Source organism: Micrasema longulum, unplaced genomic scaffold (assembly GCF_059751315.1).
Source record: "Micrasema longulum isolate JH-2025_06_02 unplaced genomic scaffold, ASM5975131v1 h1tg000617l, whole genome shotgun sequence".
Classification (NCBI taxonomy): domain Eukaryota; kingdom Metazoa; phylum Arthropoda; class Insecta; order Trichoptera; family Brachycentridae; genus Micrasema; species Micrasema longulum.
In genome coordinates, this window is record NW_028277813.1 from 205852 (window position 1) to 227754 (window position 21903).

Consider the following 21903-nt stretch of genomic DNA (forward strand, 5'->3'; position numbering starts at 1 on the left):
TCCCCAGAAACATTATCGTGAAACTCGTGTCGAGAACTAAAAAAGACGAGCTACTTGGAGCCATCAGGAAGAAGAAGGGTGTATCGCTGGAAGAAATCGGACTGTCGGGCGCAGAGAAGTTTTATGTTAACGATCACCTAACAAGGAAAAGTAAATCACTTCTGAGGTCCGCTAAAGAAATTAAAATTAAACATAAATTCAATTTTTTGTGGGTGAAAAACTCAAAAATTTACTTACGAAAAAACGAGACTTCAGAAGCGATTTACGTTTACTGCACAACAGTGTTAAAAAACCTCACCGAAAGGTTGTAATTATTTTTAACTTTCTCAAATTTACTTATAAACTTATTGGCGTTTTAGCCGGCGCTTGTGTCACCGATTGTAACTCACTGTCATTTGATACTCAAATACACATTATTATACACTACACTACCAATTTCTTTTTCTACTGTAACATAAAACACTCTTCCAACTTGAATATGTTTATGGCTGAGGTTTTTATTTTCTTTATTCTTTGTCGATTTATAAATTCGATCTCATTTTTTCTAACGGGCATAATATTACCTGTCTTAGTTATTTTTTATTTTCTTTTAATAAGTATACACCGCCTATATTATAGTACTTTATTACAGTATTACATGCTCATATGTTTTAGTCATAAGGAATTTTACTTACCAATATTTTTATCGTCAACTGATTCCACTTATATCATTGATTTTCATTATTTTACAGAATTTAGATACACATATGTTATACGTTCTAATATTATATGTGTGTTTGAATCTGAGTTAAATACTTCTCATTCGAATTTCAATATTTTAATACTGCTCATTTTCGTATTTTTACTTCAGACATTGTTTATCTTATTGTATCCAAATATTACTTATGCCTGAGTTACTTACAGTCTACTACCAAAACGCTAGGGGACTCAGATCTAAAACGCATGAGTTCCTATCCAATGTTCTAATCAACAACTTTGATTTTATTTTAATAACAGAAACTTGGTTAGTCGAAGGAATAGCCGACGAAGAGCTATTTGACTCCCGTTACCATGTATATAGAACTGATCGTGACATTAATAATAAACAAGGTAAAAAAAAAGGAGGTGGAGCATTAATTGGGATCCTTAAAAATCTCAATGTTCAATCACACTCATCCTGGAATTCGGATGCAGAGGATGTATGGATTTCTATAAACTTAAAAAAACTCAACCAATCTAACTTTCGACTAAACTTGTGTTGTGTTTACTTACCGGGTACTGGCCCCAAACTAACTGCGTCTGAAAGACTTGCAAATATTCTCAAGCCACACAAACCAAATCTGCGAACTTACCTCTAAATTCCAAAACGATTTATTCCTAATAGTCGGTGACTATAATGTACCTCATATCCAATGGAATATAATTACTGATGGCCCATGTCATACCGACGACTCTTTCAGTCAACCACTCGCGCGTAATGATCTATGCGCAAGAGCGTTGACTGATTGTCTATCCTTCTCTAACCTCAAACAGTTTCATGATATCAAGAACTCACACGGAAACATACTCGATCTCGTCATTAGTAACTTTCCTGTCTCAATTGAAACATCGGATTTTCCTCTCGTTCCCGAAGACGCTTATCATAGCGCCATCCTTATAAACATCGAGTTTCCAAACCTAATCAAACCAAAACCAATAAAAAAAATTGTAAAACTTTACCACAAAGCAGACTATCAAGCTATCAATCAGTCTCTTAAAGATTCTGATTGGTCACTAGTTATAAATGCCCCAAATGTTAACGCAGCTGTCGATAATTTTTACCAAATCATTGAGGATGTCATAGAAAATTATATCCCAACAAAAGAAATATTAACAGGAAAATTTCCTGATTGGTATTCTCCCGCCTTAAAAAACGTCACAAAAGAAAAGCTAAAGTTTCATAGAAAATGGAAGCTTTCCCGTAACCCATTAGATTATCAATCATTTTCTCTGTTACGAAATAGGCAGAAAAAAATATCAAAGTCAGATTATAAAAAATATATTGATTCAATTGAACTCGGTATCCAAATGGATATTAAAAAATTCTGGTCCTACGTGAAATCAAAAAGAAAAACCCCAACAATTCCCGATCACATGACATATAATTCTATAACAGCACAAGATAACACTGGGGTAGCGAATCTTTTCTCGGACTATTTCGGATCGGTATTTTCAAATCCAACGGCAACACATTTTCGTAACAATTTTATTGATTCTGCATCTATTGAAATCTCTACAATCAATATTAACAAAAGTAACACGCTTAAATATCTACTAAGCATAGACCCAAAAAAGGGACCTGGTATAGATTGTCTGCCGGGTATTTTCATACGTAACTGTGCTCATAATTTGACTCCACCCGTTTGTGCAATATTTAAAAAATCTATAAAACAAAGTTGTTTCCCAGATAGGTGGAAGACAGCCTTTATTTCTCCAATCTTTAAGAGTGGAGATAAACACGACGTCACTAACTATCGACCGATAGCTAAATTGCCAATATTAAGCAAAGTTCTAGAAAGGATCGTCTACGACCAATTATACTCAGTTACAAGTTCACTAATTGTCCCTTACCAGCACGGTTTTGTTCGTTGTAGATCAACAACATCAAATCTTGCAGTATTTACTGACTTCCTGCATAAAAATATGGATAAAAGACAGCAAATCGACACAATTTACACTGATTATTCAAAAGCATTTGACCGCGTTAATCATAACATCCTGATCAATAAACTTTCTTCGTTGGGAATACACGGTGACTTGAAAAGATGGATAAAATCTTACATAAGTAACCGCAACCAAATTACTATTGTAAATGGTGTTAAGTCTAACCCTGTCGAGGTAATTTCAGGAGTGCCACAAGGATCCCATCTGGGCCCTTTACTGTTTATTTATTATATCAATGATATTTCCAAATGCTTTCTTCACTGTAAATTTAGTGTATATGCCGATGATATGAAAATATACTGTTCTATTAATTCTATTTCTGATTGTGATGCCATGCAAAACGATTTAAACCGGTTTTCAACTTACTGCCAAGAGAACGACCTAGCTTTAAACGTTTCGAAATGCCATAAAATGACATTTACTAGAAACAAAAAAACAATAACTTTTCCCTATAATTTTAACAATATTAATATCCAAAAAAAAAACAGCTGCAGGGATTTGGGAGTAATTTTGGACACAAAACTTAATTTTAATACTCATATAGAGGCTATTCTATCTAAATCATATAAAATGTTAGGCTTCCTAATGAGAGTTTGTAAACCATTCAAAAATCCAAGCACGACCTTGGTACTATACACCTCATTAGTCAGAAGTCACTTAGAATACGCTTCCTGCATTTGGAATCCCCAATACAACATTTATATAAATTTAATAGACAAAGTACAAAATAAATTTCATAAGTACATCCAATGTAAATTCCCTAATGTCAGTAATTTAAAGTTACCTTGTCTTCATAAACGGCGTATGATTGCGGATCAATTATTTATTTATAATTTGCTAAATAATCGGATTGATTGTGCCGATTTGCTGTCTGAAATAAACTTTAATACTCCTATTCGTCGCACTCGACATACTGTATTACTGAGCTACAACAAATGTAACACCAGAGCAGCTCAAAATTCGCTCTTAGGAAGAGCAGTTTGTAATTTTTCTAAAATTGAGAAGATGTACAATTTAGACATCTTTAACGACTCAGCTCTCTGCTACAAACGGAAACTGAGTCTTATAGACTTTAATGTTTAGTATCACTAATATTATTATTGTTATTATTGGAGCACATAAGGGAATTTGCTTATGTGTGCCCTACTTCAAAGTTTAAAGTTACACAAATTCTTCTTACATCTTGTTGTATTGTTAGATAGTTATTTCATATATTGTGTTGTGTACGTAATTGGTGCTGTGTTAGGTTTAGTTTTTGTTTGTAATATTGTCTAGATTTATATTAACATAGCACTGTGTGCACAACATTAAATTTAAACAAATAAACAAATAAACAAATGTAGTTTTAGAATATGTATTTTTTTTACCTAGTAAAGCCGCTTGGAAAATTTCTATTCTAATATATTTTACACGGTAAATTGATTTTGCCAATTACCTGCTTTATACTACAAGCACTTTTTTTTTACTGTAAGTAAATTGTATGTACTCTTTTTTTTGCCAATAAACGTTGTACCTATTTCAGTACTGAGAATGAAAAATAAATATGTCGATAACGTGCAGAACAAAAAAAAAATTGTGCCCACTATCACTCTAGGACTAATCACTCGTCTCTCGTCTTCCAGACCCTCGCGAGTGGGACGCGGCGCACGTGCGCTCCTGGCTGCGCTGGGCGAGCCGCCAGTGGGCGCTGCGCCCCCGGCCGCGCGCGCGCCTGTTCCCCGCCGGGGGCGCGCTGCTCGGCCTGCGCGGGCCCGCGCTGCGCCGCGCCGCGCGCTCCGCCCGCGCCGCGCGCCTGCTGCGCCGGCACCTCGCGCTGCTGCGGTTGGCCGCCACGGGCGCGCCGCCCTCCGACACGGATGAGGACGAGGCCGGGGACGAGGGCGGGGACGAGGCCGGACAGCCGCCCGCGGGAGGTGACACTTGTTTTATTTTATTTATTATAGTCACGAACAATAAACAATACATAATGTATATGGCGGCCTTCATGGTGTAGTGGTTAAAACGTTTGACTCATGCACGGAAGATTTCGGGTTCTCAGCGGGAGGAGAACACAAAAATTAAATGTGATTTTTCTCAAGCTTAGGTATTCTGTGCTATAATTCACCACTGCTATTGGCCCTCGTGGCCCGTTGTGGTGCTAAAAAAGATTTAAAAAATATATGTGGTATTATTTAATATGGATATTATAGTTCATCAGTTATATATATGTAAACACAACATGCGTAAAAAAAATGAATTCAAATGATCAATCTTAATACAACTTAAACTATTCTCAAGTTATTTACTTATTACAATAATGATGCCGACAAGTTATGACAATATTTTTACCCATTGAACAAATGAGTATATTTGTTTTTATGAATTTAGTAAAAGTCCTTTGATTATTCACCATTGTTGATTATAATACCGTAATAACGTATTTTTGAAACAATAATAAATTGATTTCAACATACATGACACACACAAAACAAATACAGCACTTTTGTACTCAGTAACTTGGAGTTTGCATCCGTTGTGTGGAGCCCACAATACATAACAAACACAGAAGAATTGAAAATGTTCAACGATAATATTTAAAATACCTAGATTATAAAAACAATAAAACACTTTGCACTTACAGCCAATCTGCTAAACAAAATGGATTTTTTACCCCTGAAAATAGACGCACTATATCTGAATTATGCTATTTATATAAATTACTGAATAATAAAGTAAACTCTTTTAAACTACTCTCCGAAATTAATCTTAATGTTCCCTTTCGCGTGACAAGAAATAAGTATTTATTCCATCTGCCAGTTTGTAGCACTAACTATGCGCAACACTCTTTCCTCTATCGTTCTTGTTCTAATTATAATCCTTTTTTTTCATCTACTGATATATTTAACACGCCCCTTAATTTATTTAAAAATAAATTAAGACTTATTCTTTCTGGCTGCGATACGATCCCACTTGATATTTAATGATGCGTACACTTACACACATCTGAACACTTAATCCCACACAAATACACACAAACACACCTCTATACAAATACACATAAACACACCCTTTTGTTGTACCACAATTTAAAATGTATGATTTTCGCTGGTCTGTCTTTGAACCGTTTTTATGTTATTATATCATTGTCGACTGTTTGTTTCTGTAAAATAAAATTTATTTTATTTGTTTCGAATACAAACCGATTGTACAGGTTAAATTAATAATTAAAAAAACTGTATAAAATGTAAACATAGTGGGGCCTGCCATCCAATTATATGTATTCACTAAATAATACTGTAATAACGCGACGACGGCTTGAAGTTTAAACTGTATAAATAATAAATATACTATTTATTAAAATAAGATAAATATGGACAAAACAAGGAGATAGTGGGAAGGAAAAGAAGAAAATCGATAAGGAGTGGTAAAGGATGATTGAAGGAATGTAAGAGGGGAAAATTGCATTTGATTTAATGATTAAATGAATTATGAATAAAGAGCAAGAAAAGAGACAAAACGTCTATTCTTTGTTATTCTGAATCACGCCTATTAGTTCTCTTCTGTACATATTGTATGGAGTGTTAAATATATCGAGACTATTACATTTTTTTAATGATTCACATATACGAGGATCGTGGAATGTTTCCGATGATTAGTTTTAATTTTATGAATATAGAAACTATCAGAGAGTCTAGTTGGCCTAAAATAAATAAATAAAATATAAACGGGGCCGGGGCCAGTAATCCTATAGTTGTGCACAGCATGAGCGATAGCTAGAGAGATAGAGAAGCGAAAAATATGCAAATGTTGAGAAATAGACTTTAAAACAATACGATCAAAATAAAAGGAAAGTTCAGGTATTACTATTACTATAATTACTACAACAAGGGAACTTAAAAATCAGCATTTGTTTGTTACCCACTAAAAACACGTTTTTTTATCCTCCTCCATGCATGCTAGAAACATAGACAAGTCTTGCATTGAAATCATCATAATATGATTTCCACGAATAGCTACTTGTCTATTGGCAGTATTCATAGAGGAAGACACAATACGTGTTTTTAGTAGGTAACTCAAAAACGCTGATTTTGAAGGAACCTAGTTGTAGTAATTACCCCGCGACATATTGTGTACAAACAATGATCTAAAATCTTAGGCAACAATACCTAACCCGAAAACAGTAAATGTATGGATATATACGTTTTGGTAACATTGAAAATGATTACAGCGAATCTTTGATTTTTTTCACTTATTTATTTAAACACCCTGTAGGCTCTTACATGCTTTACATATAAATATAAAGACAGACGTGTATTTTACATAAAAGTAGCAAAGAATAAAAATGAATTAAGAAGAAATATAGAATCATGATTAGTTAATATAGAACCGTTACAAAAAAGGCGTCTTACATGTGATTGAATTTTTATTTCAATTTTTTAATTCTAAATAAAATAGTTAATTTGCCGTACCTTTTACAAAAAATATTGGATTCCGTTGTCCTCTTCGCTATACCAGATTATATATATTTTTTTATACATAGTAAAAACAATTATACCTCCAATTCATTTATTAGACTACCCGTAAAAATTATAATGGACTCAGTATTCATGTAGACATTTTAAACTGCACATTGCATTTATACAGAAAACTTCTTTACGGAGTTGATTATTTGGGATAGTCGCTGAATGCACATCTTGAGTGGTTTATAATATGTATATGTACCGCATGTATTTATGTGTTATGTTTTATATGTGCATGCTGATGAGCTTATGCATGTGTGTATATGTATATATACGTATGCATGGATGACTCAGAGTGTGCAATCGGTATTTTTATTTACTACCTCCATGGAAACCGTAAATGTTAACCATTATTCTTTTCTCATTTAAGTTTATTATTTAATAATTTTTGTCACATTGAATGCTTACATCATTGACTTAATTTGTGAAAACTTAATTCGTCATCTTATGTTAGAAAATCTTTGTTTTTAATACTTAATATGTACGACTGTGTGTTTTCTGAATAAAAAAAATGCAAAATATGTATTCTCTAACTACTCGTTTTAAAGAAATGTGATTAAATACATAACTTTAAGCTGAATAAGCTAAATTGATCGCAACAAAAAGGGAAAACAGTTTTATTTATTTATTTACGGACATTGTCCATGTACACAATTTAAAGGGTTTAAATATTACAATAAAAGAATAGTTTAAAACATAAAAAAAAGAAGCATTGACAAACATAAGGGACATCGAGACAAGATCTGGACTATTTATTTAGTGCTTATTTAAATCGTTGTAAACTTAAACCAAAAAAGTCCAGATCTTGTCTCGAGTTAACAATACGATAAAGACTGAAGAATTAAGGCCATAGTTTGTTCTATGCTGATCGATGAACAGTCCTTCATTGTTTCTCAACCTACGAGTCGGAATATTGAATTTTACTTGTCCCAGTAATAATGGAACATCGATTATACCATTTAGTATGCCGAACATGTATATGGAATCAATATTAGTTCTACGTTTTTGTAAACTAGAAATATTTAACATTGACTCTATTTCAGCATAAGAATAATTACCTCTCTCTAGTCCAAGCATCCACGCTACTTTTCGAAGCAGGCAATGTTGGACTGATTCAATGTGATTTATGCGATTGACATAGAGTGGAGACCAGACCACGGAGGCATATTCTAGAAGAGGGCGAACAGAAAGGAAAATTTGAGAAAGGTATATGGAAGGCTATGCATTTATAACGGAACGGAACATTTATTACGGAAGCAGTATACATATGTAAATGAAAAAAAAGCCTTTTGCAAACATTAAATTTTGGAGTACCACAAGGATCTATTTTGGGTCCAATATTATATATTTTATACCTTAATGATTTGTCACTGTACAATTTCAAGGGGAAAATTATTATGAAGGCCGACGACATTGGACTATTCTATAAAAATCAAACAGACGTATTAACAAACAATGACATAAACAAAGACCTAACTATGTTGACTAAATGGACAAACACAAACTTACTTATTTTTAATGAAAAAAATGCAATATCATCCATTTTGAATCTAGAAAAAAATGTCATAAAGTAGATGCTTACATAAATAATTAACGACTTACTGAAATTGAACATGTTAAATACTTAGGACTAACAATAGACAGACAATTGATACAGACAATTCATATCAATAATTTAATTAGCAAAGTAGTGACATTATCGAGTCTTTTAAAAAAAAATCAAAAACTTGTTCCAAAAACGGAAAAAATCTAATGTATGAAGCCTATGTAAAAACTAAAATATGTTATACGTAACTACTATGGGGAACAAGAAATCAAAATGACATAAACAGACTACAAAGACAACAAAATAAAATATTAAAGTTAGTATATGACCTTCCCTATCTAACTGCAACTAGAGAACTTTTTAAACAAACTAAGCAATTAAATATAACTGAACTCTTTCAACTAGAATCATTAAAGTTTATCTATAAATTGGCCACTAATGTAATTGTAGACGAAGAACTAAAACTTGTAAAAAATTGTAGTCAACATGGACATAATACGAGAATATTAGACAAATATCATATACAACTTTCTAAAACAAGACAAGGACAGTCAAGACTAATAAACCACGGACTGAAATTATACAATAAACTACCAGACAAAACTAAACAAAAGACTCAGACAAACTTTTCAAAAGATGTAAAAAATATTATTTTGAACAACAGAGTATGAATGAAAAATGTTTATATTATTTTTTGTAAAATGAATGTAATAATCCATAAATAAGTTTTCAAATTAAAAAAAAAAAAAAAAACAAGGCTTAAATGCTTGTAAATGCCTATACTTCCATACCCCCCTCTCAAAAATGTTTTCCCTCTACATAACAACAATTAATAACAACATTGTTACAAATTTAAATTTAAATCCAGCCTGTCTACCAGCATTTGGACATACTCAAGACATTGTTGAATTAGCTAATTTTGACCCGAGTACGGCCCGTTATTTTATTTTCTGCTTACATTAGTCACAAAACATAATACTCGTATCAATTTTTGAGCGCTTCGGAGTCTCGCTGAACCGTGGCGCGCGCATGATCACGTTAAGACTGCATAAGACGCTACGAATTACCAATTACTGCAATGAAGAACACCTTTTTGATAAAATAATTACTTGGTAAACAAGTGAATCAGCTCAAGGCGCCATTATACAACAAGACGGGCAAAATACTGCAAATGGGGTATTGTAGTACAACGAAAGATATTAAAATTAATATTCTTTTTATGAAACTTAAATGTTGATCACAGAAATATAATTTATTATTCGCTTTATCTCCGCCTTTTCCTATTCGATCTGTGCTCAATAAATATGGAAAAAAAATATGATTGCGTGTATCTCCTTACTGCCTATCTACGATACTTTTTATAGAAGGCGCCACGTTTTTTTTTAATCGACACGCGTCGGACGCAAAAACAACTTCCTAACTTTCAACGCGTCCTTCTGATCGACCCACTGGTATAAACTTAATAGGTTATTTCTGAATTAAAGAACTAGAACTATGTTATCATTCACTCACCATACCCTTATCCGAACCTGGGGTATTCTGAACCACTCTCGCGTCACGAGATAACAGTTTTTCTCGTGTATTTTGTATGTAAAGACACGAGATAATACGGCCGCGAGAGCGTTTGGAATACCAGCCCTGATAATGCAAAATGGACTCAGTACATTAAATGCAGCGAATTATTGTTATACAATTGCAAAATCGCATGATTTCCTTACTTAGTATCAGACTACAGTCTTAAGACAAATCGCGGTCTGACGTTTCTTCCTACAAACGTATTCTCGTATTTTCTCCTTGAATTATGCCACTAGAGCAATGATTTTTTAACACACTATGGATATTTACCATTGGCGTGTCTTATTGTTTTGTTTTCACGATAAATTATTTCTTATGGGAGCCTGGACTGAAAACCCTCGAAAGCGTCCAGTTTTATTTGCCATTTTCGGACGTACCTACGGTATATATACGTCAAAAATATTTTTGAAAAACCCAAATCATATCGAAACAGAAAATATTATTTTGATACTCTCGAGACAAATAGTAAGAACTTATTATTCTATATACTTCAGGCCCCGATTACAGTGGGAAGTTAAAAAATTTCTTCAATTTTATCTACATAGAAAAATTAAGTTTTCTGTATGAAAAGCAGAATGTGGATACATTTTTTTATTCTAAACATGTTCAATTATATATTACCGACGAAGATGCTTTAAATGTTCCCGCAAATATACTAACTTTCGTACACAAATATCGGTTGTTCTATATAGACAGTCGAAGATAACTCTGTTAACTTCACATTGTGAGCGGGGCCCTGGGTTCGATTTCTGGTAGGATGACCGTGAAATGTTGCTTAAATTGCAATATTTCATTGTTCCTGGACTGGTACTCGAAGCGTAGGATCGATTACCTTACCTTCATGTAACAGATGATGGATACTTCGTGTAACATTTGGATTACCAATGCAGAGTCCAATGCTCCACTGGATGCGGAAAGGGGACTGACGATGTTCTTATTATTTTGCTGTTAACAAAATGAATATACCCAATTGATTGGCAAGTATCCTTGTATTTCATATCCGTTCATTAGTAGTAGTGATAGATATAATAAATATGTTTGTTTGATCTCCCCGTATCACCGCACACTCATTATTGTAGGAAGAGTTTTGAGCATTTAGTGACCTTTATGGAAATGTAGTTTAGCGACTTACCTCACTGTTTCCTAGAATTGCGAATAGCCGACGATATTCCACCGGAGCCTGCCTCGTATTGCGAAACCCAAATTATTTATACATCGTAATAAGGAAGATAATTAATGATACGATTCTTTTGATTTTCTGCCATTGTAAATTTGTTTACTGGGAATACATTCTTCTTATTACCCATATTAGTGTCTACGCTAATTTAATATGTTATATGCAACTCCTATGGGGAACAGGAAATCAAAATGACATAAACAGACTACAAAGACAGCAAAATAAAATATTAAAGTTAGTATATGACCTTCCCTATCTAACAGCAACTAAAGAACTTTTTGAACAAACTAAACAATTAAACGTAACTGAACTCTTTAAACTAGAATCTTTAAAATTTATTCATAAATTAGCCACTGATGTAATTGTAGACGAAAAATTAAAACTTGAAAAAAACTATAGTAAACATGAACACAATACGAGCATATCAGAAAAATATCATATACAATCTTTTGAAACAAGAAAAGAACAATCGAGACTAATAAATTATGGACTGAAATTATACAATAAACTACCAGACAAAACTAAACAAAAGACTCAGACAACCTTTACGAAAGATGTTAAAAATATCATTATTAACAGTAGAATGTGAATTTTAAAAGTGAAAATATTTTGTTAAATGTATGTAACCCGTAAGGGTTTATCAATGAAATTTAAATAATTATAAAAATATATATATATATATATATATATTTATTTTATTATTTTTTATGTTCACAAACAACAAACAATACACACGACATTGGTATAATAATCTAAATTTTTATGTTTATATATTGGTAATCAATCATTTGTGAACGCGACATGCACAAATGAGTAAAAAAAGGTTATAATAATATTTTTTTAATGGACTAGCTTAATTCAATTCTATTAATATCATGAAACTTATTACAATCAATTATACTAACTGGTTTTTGCAATTTTACCTAAGCAACATAAGGGACTATTTGATTTTATAAATTCCGTTACAGTTCTCCTAAAATTATTGAATGAATCGTTAAAGATATCAATATCAGCATTACTTTCTGAATAATTATATAATCTTAATAAACGTGATAATGCATTAAAGTGCGTCATATTATTATTGAATGTTAGAAGATAAAATGTACTGTAAGATCTAAATAGCCGACTGAAAACATTCATTCTCTAAAAAAAACGTAGTCGCTTCTCCGCTGCAGAAGTAAGTTACACAGTGTGTAAAGTGGCCACTTAATACAGCCAATGACAGGTCATAAGCCCTGTAAATGTCTAGACTTCCATATTCCCATTTCAAAAATGTTTTCCCTCTCTGTTGAAATAAATTTTAAAAAGTGCCATATGAAATATATCTATATCATTTGCGTATTCATTTGCAAACGCATGAATTCTCCTTATAGGCGAGTATGCACTGTAGTTTGTAGTAGATACATATATATATATATAGAAAAGTTTATGAAATCGAGTTATCCGGCCGGGCACTCGCAAATTAATTGGTTTTAACAGTTCGGAACAGTCAAATATTGAATTTAATATTTGAATAAAAATGACAAATGATTTAATTTTCTTCTAGTTTCTAATGTATGTAAATTGAAATATTTATTTAAGTATTTATAATTAATATGTTCAACAGGATTACTTAATTTAAGATTAACGAAACGTAAAAATTGATGTTGAACTCTTTCGATATTATTTATATGCTCTTCATATAACCGAGTTGTATTCAAGTTGGCTACGTACTAAAGCAACATATAAAATTGTCATTACATAGACCGAGTCAAAGTCTCTGATGATTCGCAACAGAAATCCATGAGTTTTCACGCTTTTAGTAGGTATGCTCTGTATGGGTTTAATGAAGTTTAATTTTTCATCAAATATAATACACAGATCAGTCGTTTCGTTCACTCGCTCTAATATAATTTATCCAATTTATAGAGTAGTTCTTATTTCGGCAAAAAGTCAAAACTTTGCATATTATTAAATAATATAAAAATAATCCATGTTAATCTAGTTGAGGATTGAACCTGGGACTAAATTATAACAAATGCGATAAGCTGAAATTGATTCGATATTTTTTTTAACGCATGATAGAGATATCTATGTAGACCTCAATTTAATTTAGGACCTTGACTCACGTATTTATACGTAATGATTCATAATATATAATTGTAGTGCTTTAAAACTTATAGACTGCGCAGACAGGCAGACATGGTATATAGCCCAATCTTAACTCGAGTTTAAAGTCTGCTCAAACTAAAAATCAGCATCAGCGATGAATCAAGTATTCATTTTTATAACAGCTACAGAAAAGAAATGACTGATATCATAGTATCAAACGCGTCCGCATTGGTAAAGTGTTTGGCTTTCTCGCTCATGTTTTATCGTCGATTGACGGCTTGAAATATTAACTTAAAATAAAAAAAAGGATTCAAAAAGTCCAGAATGGGCATTAAATTGTAAGACTAATCATGCTGCCTTCACTGTCATACATGAAAACTAAATTAACGTGAAATTAATGACCATATGTATTTGATTGATCGCAAATTGCCTTTATTGTTGCTGGTAAATCTCTTTCCTTTGGGGACGACTTTTTAGCTCGGATTTGTATGGAGTTTTATCTCTGTCTATACAGAGTTATATTATTACATCTCAATGAAAACTACAAATGTTTTGTAAATACATAACTAATAATAACGTTTCTGTCTCTCTTAATTCTCGAAACTCGTGTTTAGAGAGGGAGTTCTTTTTACATTTATTTTTATTTATATATTATATGTAAAATGTATGTACATGTATTATATTTAATTTAATTTTCTTTTTGTTATCCTAAATCAGGGCTGGGATTATAAACGTCATCATCATCGGTACACATCGAGACGGTATAAAGTAAAATCGATATTTATGTACGAAAATATGCATATTTGTATGAAAGTATAAAACACCTTTATCGGTAACCTGTAATTAAACACGTTTGGAAAAAAAAGAATACTTATTCTATTATTCATACTCAGGAAACTTAATTTTAGTGTCTAGATAAAATTAAAGATAAATGTCAACTTTCCATTGTAATACCGGCCCAGGTTCTTTAAAATTAGATATTCTATTCTTTAGATACATAATTTACCACTGTATTGATTTTGGGATGGGGTGGGTCTGATGTGATTTTTTAATTAAGATTTAAATATTTTAATATTTGATATTGATTTGAAGATTTCTGGGAGATTATTAAAGTTTTTTTTTCCCAACATATTATGTATAATGATTTAAAGTTGCGGTTGTATTGCATCCATGTAAAATTTAATTATTTGGAAATATACGGTTTCGAGACTTTTGTATATAAGTGGGTTTTTTTTCATTAAAAGTTTGTTTAAAATATGTTTTTTTCAAATGTCATACAATTAAGCGAACATCTAGTTCCTTGAAAACTAAATTTGAAGGATAAGTTCTAGGCTTTTTAAATATAATTTTAGTGATTGTGGTAGTATATTTTATTTTACAATGATATGTTTTTATGATTCGTAAGTTTTATGCGAAGGAGCCCTCTGTAATATGGTAGTCTAAGTATCTTTGTGCAGAAAAAAGATAAAACAAAGCAACTTAAAATTTACGCATTGAGGAAAAGAGGTAAGTAAATTCTTCACTGGCAGGGATTAAATTGATCGGTACAGGTACACACAATTATAACCACCCTGTTTATTATGACGACCCTGATATCGTGTTTAAAATAATTAAAAAACGTAGAGTGGACCACGAGCCTTTCGGCCTCGTGCCCCCTGCCCCCTGCCCGGGCCGGGCCCCCTATAATCAGCCTGGAATCTGCGCACTAGAAGAATGCGGTTTTCTGTTAGCATTCCTGAATAATAACGCGGTGGTGAGAACTGATCTTGAGCAGTACCATATTGACTTATATAATTATAATTAGCAATAGTTTATATGGTTTATATCTGCATTAATACTCAGTTGCTGAGCGTTTTGATAACTTCTTAAATTTAATACTTTTTTGTTCAAAAATATATCGAGCCATAATCGGCAGAACAACGTAAGCGTCATTTTTGGTGAATTGCGTTTTGTTTAAGGAAAAGTGTTCAAACAATCATAGCTCTATAAAATGCACGTGCCACATTTAAAGATATTTATTTTTATTTCTTTTATATATTAAAAAAAAACAACAGCCGTTATAATAATAAAAAAACAATATTAACAAATAAACCAAAATTATAGGCCAATTATAGTTTTCTATGTATTACTCAGCAAAACAACGTAACCGACGGCGACGACAATGTAGGCGGTTACCCAAGCTCGCACCGCTGTCAGAGTTATTGGCAAAACAGCGTTACCGCCACTATCTTAACTCTTAAAAGACTGTGATAAATAATCCCTTTGCGCGCGGTGATGTAACATCGTGTTACCACTAGTAAAAGACGGAATAATTTAAAGTTCAAAAATTGAAAAAAAAAAAAACATGGAGACATACTGTTTAATAATCCCTTTTCCATTATTTGTGCAAATAAACATATAATTTAGCCCTGTTATAGTAAATTAAATTAATAATCATAAATACGCCGCTCAGATTACGCGCGTGCGTTTCCCATCAACCGGCTGAAATCTGAATCTATTTTACACTTTACTTACTTTTGTTTTTGTCTCTTTCACACTAACACCTGCCATAGAACAGCGTTTCTGTCTTCCTTGTGATGAGTTCTATCTTCGTGCTCTTTCTTAAACATATGTGTTGCTGAATTAGCGGACACTCTTTTTTCGCGTAGCGAGGATAAATATTTTTTTGTATTAACATCCAGCATAGTTGTACAAATTTTCTTTTCCAAATCCGGTGTGAAAATGTCCATTTGAAGATTACAAAAAATACGAATTCATCATTTTAAAAAATAAGAGAGATATATCAAGTCTTGTGTCCTATGTCGACTAGTGTGACATCACAGCCACACAAGAGTTAAAAGCAAAAGGTATTGCAACCATTTGGCTGACATTATTGGCAGTAACCAACCATTATAAATCCCATTTACCGAATTATTTAAAAAAATACACATGGAACAAAAATTCAAAAAAACCTTGCCCTGCATAATTCACTATTTGTCGCTTACGTTGTTCTGCCGATTATGGCTCGATATGTTCATTACGTTTTTCTAATATTTTTCTTTGATTAGTTTTTAAATTTAAAGTACTTGCTTTTTTTATTATTTAAAAATGTTTTTTTTAATTGTTATTCTTTCTTTATTTACTTTTAATATAAAAAACATAAATTCATATATTCGTCAACATCATGCAAATTTCAATAAAGTTCATTTATTGTTACTACTTACTATTTCATTTGTATTAATTGTTTTGTTTTTTTTAATATATTTTTTTATTCAGATAACAAATAAAAATATAATATAATATTACAACTAAATACAATTTTGGCATTAATTAAATACATGTATTTACTTTAACGTTTCCCATTACGTAAAAGAAATAAACATTTTTTGTGTACATAATGGGGAGTAACGTCTTACAATATATTGTTTATTTTATTTTTAATTATAAATATTTTTAGGATAACATATATAAATGACAAAAAATCTTATAAACGGTGTTTTTAATCAGTTCTACATAAAGAAGAATTATAAATGTAACTTTTCACTTCCTTCTTAAATTATTGTATTTCTGACTGTACTTTTGTAATTTGTTCATTTCATTAAAGAAAAATATATCTCTGTAAGCATAATGCTGTTGTGCTGTAGTTGTTTTTAATTTGGGAATTAAGATATTACCACCTGTTCTAGGTCGCGTACTTACGTTTTGTGACCTAGAAACACTACAATTTATTTTGTCTTTATGTATTTGAAGCAAACCATTATTTTTATTTAACAATTTTATATCTTAAACCTTAAATTTTTTAAATAATTAAACAGTGGGAAAAGTAGATAAGTTTTGATAGTATACATGTTTTATTCGTGGCATCTTTCAGATTTCGTCATTGTTGATTTTATTTATTGAGATAAGTTGCGGTCGGTGTACCAAAAAAGTCCTCTCTGTATCGCAAGTGCGTTAAGGGGAATGATTATGATTAGGAGTATAATAATCCTTTTTTTTTATTAAAAAAAAATAGGAACGTCAGCCCTACGGGAAATTGTACACAAAAAATGTTTTCTTGCGCGCGGTAAAAATTAGAGAATTCAATTGTAATGCAAAGTTTCTTGAAAATGTACGAATAAAATAATAAAAAATATTTTAATAAAAACGCACTACTTTGAACGACGTCACTGGTTCATATAAACCTGTCAATGATATGAGAGTTGAAAGGATACCAGGTTTGCTTACCGTAAACGAACCAATCGGGACGGACGGAGAAGAACCTCTGACGTCACACACGGAGTTATTTCTGAAATAAAAAACTTTAAAAAATCGTAGTGCTAATAATACGATTTATATGTATATGTATAACATGATGTCCATTTTTTAAAGTAAATATGTGCAAGCAAGCAAGAGATAAGTCTCCCAATTAAAAATCAGCAATTATTTTGAATTGATTAGGTTTTTTTTATGCATGTATCTTTTATTTGTGTTTTTTTATTACAAACTTTTGTACTTCTTTTGACCAGTCTGTTTTTTTTATTGCTTTTAGCAATAAGTCTGCTAAAGTACTTTTTCTTTGAACTTAAAGTTTTAAATAAAATAAAAATAAATAAATATACAAAAATTAAACTTAAAAAAATTGGCTTAGTTTAATAGTCTTTTAAGAAATAGAAAAAAAAAACACTGAACTTCCTCATTAGATTATTAAATATTATGACCTGGAATAGAATTCATAGATGTTAGTCAAACATGTTGACCATTGTGACACTAACGCCTACAAGAATGCCAAACTTCTTATTTTCTCTGAGTCAATTCACAAATTAACAATTGACATAACATTCGCTCGCTTCCAAGTGCTTTATAAGGAAGTAATCTCTCGTGAATCATGTTGGCATTTTAAGATGGCGACTTCTACATCACTATTCCCGGAACCCTTGTCGGTCCATTCATGTTTTGTCTCCTCCGGTAAAGTTTCTCAGAAGCCGCTACATCATCGCGAGTGCAATATTCGGCTTATACGCTCTTATTAGACCCAGATACTGTCACGTTACTCGTTGCAATAACTAAGCCAATGATGCTGTACATTGTTAACCCTTTCGCCCGGGTGCATGTTTAAATATACACGAAATAAAAACAATATTTATTCCCCTACATGTTTGTTTTTTTACTACTCGTATTCCTAAGTACGTATCTATTTTTCCTGCCTACGTGTAAAAAAGTTCATTTGCTGTAGAAAAGTTAATTTTTTGACAACCTTTGGTTCGTTTGTTTTGGAGCGCATTCTTGTTAAATGATATTTCAATAAAATTAAACTGATTTTATTTAATAAACATATATACTCGTATATTGTGAGAAATTAACGCATGTTTAACGGGCTTTATCATATATGTATCTTTTTACATCTACCATTTTCCATAGTGTAGCGTTTCGGCTACCATTGCAGGAGCCATCTTCAGGGTAAACTTTGTATATTGTTAAAAAAATATGTCTTTATGAACTAGTAATTTGTACGGTGTCGCAGTCGGCAGAAGGCACATTCCGTTTTAGTTTTGTAGTGTGTAGTGCCGGGAACCATGTTGAGTTTTTATTTCAGCCAGTCGTCTTTTTTATATTACTCGGGTGTTTATACGCCGAAACGAATCCAACTTACACGGGATCATAAAAAAACTATACTTATTGGTAACAGTGACCATGAAAACCTAAGCACCTATTAATTTATTATCAGTTTGAGAGCCAGTGTTCATTAAAATTAAACGCTTAATCATTTATAAAGTAAAAAGGTTAAACAAAAAAAAAACCAACAGCTTTGTAATGACATGTTCAGTATCTATATACGTAAAGAATACAAATATATTTTTTAATAATGTCAGGTCTGAAAGGGTTGAAGATCATGGAATGAGTAGGCACCCTACTAACGTTTACTCACTTTTCGTGACTGTACCTACATTTTGACATATTCAACGTGTGACGTCACAATCGATGATTTGCGAAATACGTTTACCTATACTAAAAAAAACTTTATAAAAAATCCGATTCCTGTTATAATATGCTGACCGGTTTCGAAAAACGATTGATCATGTGTAATATGCAAAAGCGCAGATTTAGTTTCATATTTATTTTTTCATTAACGTTAGTTAAAATGCATGCACCTTAGGGAAATATTTGTATTAGAAATTGAGAATTCTCTCAGAGAACTCACTGGGAATTAAACTCGGAACCCCCTGCGTGTGAGGCATGCAGCTCAGCCAGTATACCTGGAGGGCCGTCATTAACAAAATCCCCTTTAATTTACGTCGCAATTTTTTAGCACACAGAAAAATGATGAAAAAAAAATGTAATATAACCCGCAGACAAGCTTCGACTTTGCGGGAACAAAAATACAATTATGTATGTTACTTATTTGTTAAAATGAATAAAACTTTAAAAAAAAATAAAAAAAACAAATTATTATGTTGTATACAAGTAAAAGCTGGCGAAACCCAGTCACTGGTCCCTGGTCACTGGTCACTGGTGAAAACTATAAATAAAAGTTGAATAAAACTAAGTACCTAGGAGTTTTCGTATTACTAAAATGCAGTTCCACCGAGAAATGTCAGTAGAAAAACTCGATCTATTATTTGAACTAATTAAAAATATTTAATAAATGAAACGGAACATATTCTACACACATGGCGCTTCGTGACGCTATAATGGTGCAATTTCGGAGTAAAACATGAAATAATGTTCCGTGCGTAAGTTTCTAATCCGTGTGTAAAATTACATTTATGAATGGATCTCTTGCGCAACCGACGCTACACGAATCGCACACTGAAGGCCGCCAGGGAGATCGTGAATAATGTTGGAATAAAAAAAATTGCCTTTGAACAAACCATGAATGAACGAAGCGAGATGACGTATCGCGCTTTCCCGCCAAAAGACGATGACGCTCCGCCTGACGCACGCTTTTCTAAGAAAAGCGAACGCAACCATTTCAGTCAAAAACGATTACTACAAGATTACTTAAACGCGCGCAGAAAATGATTATCTGCAATTCGATAAGTTTTCGTGGTTTGCTATTAGTTGAAGCTGTTTGATAAAGTGGTCATTATTCACATGTTTACAAAGTGAATAAGTGTTTTGAAGCGAACGCCTCGCGGCCGCGGCCTAGCTTACCTGAGCTGGAAAGTGCAAGGTCATTTGAAAGCAATGAGGCTCTGCGTCGGGTTGTGGCTTTGGTTGTATCACCGGGAAGTAAGATTGCGGTGTACTTTGATTAAGTGGCGTAAATTTAGTATCTTATAATTTTAGTATGCGGTTTTTTAGCGCTAGCCGGAGCATCTAAATTTGATTTGTATCGTTAAAAAGGTTGTCGGTTATAATAATTATTAGGAACAGCACATTATTTATAACATTGATGTAGGTAGATAGATATAACGAATTTGTAAATAGTAGGTTTATTGTTTTTATTAAAAACACTATTTATTTATTAACAGTCCATTCAAAAATAGTAAACACAAATCTTTATAATACATAATACACACTGGCACAATTGAAATAAAATGCAAATAAAGAAAAATTAAGCTAGGACAAAAATTAAATAATGATATTATATTATATTGTTTAGGTAGGTACAATGTATTTATTTCATAAGCCTATATTAATGTATGTGCCTGTAGGTGAACAAAGTATACATACACTTTTTGCTTGTACCTACAAACTTGAATGATTTAAACGAAATGTTTTCGTTACGCATACGTAAGCGAAATTTTTTAAATATTTTAATGGACTGTACGTATTTTTTTTACATCGTCGGCGTCGGTAAAAAGGCTATGCAACTGATGTACAATATTATAGCCGAAATTGACTTACAAGTGTACATATATACCTCTTTCATCAAAATTTTAAGCTGCGTCGTAGGAGCCGACTCCTATGAATATCGGACGTAAATTTTGCGTTTACATTAAAAAACCTCTTCTACGACGATTATAAACACAAAATAATACACAAAATTCGACTTATTTTTACGAATTATTTTTAAGGTTTACATTTATATATTTAAGTAGATCTGTTTAGAATTTTTTAAAAACATGTACCTTTTATGATACTTATTAATAAAAAATAAAAAAAAGTTTTTGGCATTAATTTATCTTACATGGCACTAATAGTTTTGGTATTAATTTATCCTACATGGCACTAATAGTTTTGGTATTAATTTATCCTACATGGGACTAATAGTTTTGGTATTAATTTATCCTACATGGCACTAATAGTTTTACATACCCGCTCCGCCCCGTCTTACTTAGGTTGTTTTGTAATCCATTCGAAATAAAAAAGTTTTGCTTATATTTCATTAAAATTGACTCTCCAGCAAAGTTAGTTTAATCGCGCAATAATAA

General features: G+C 32.1%; 1 protein-coding gene across 1 annotated transcript in view; it reads left to right on the plus strand.

Moving 5' to 3' along the window:
- Positions 1–21903, plus strand: part of LOC148280087 (DNA-binding protein D-ETS-6-like) — a 73005-nt gene that overhangs the window by 13891 nt on the left and 37211 nt on the right. The window contains exon 2 of the mRNA XM_088228961.1: positions 4305–4595. Within this exon, the coding sequence (XP_088085087.1) occupies positions 4305–4595 (291 nt within the window). The remainder of the gene's footprint in view (positions 1–4304; positions 4596–21903) is intronic.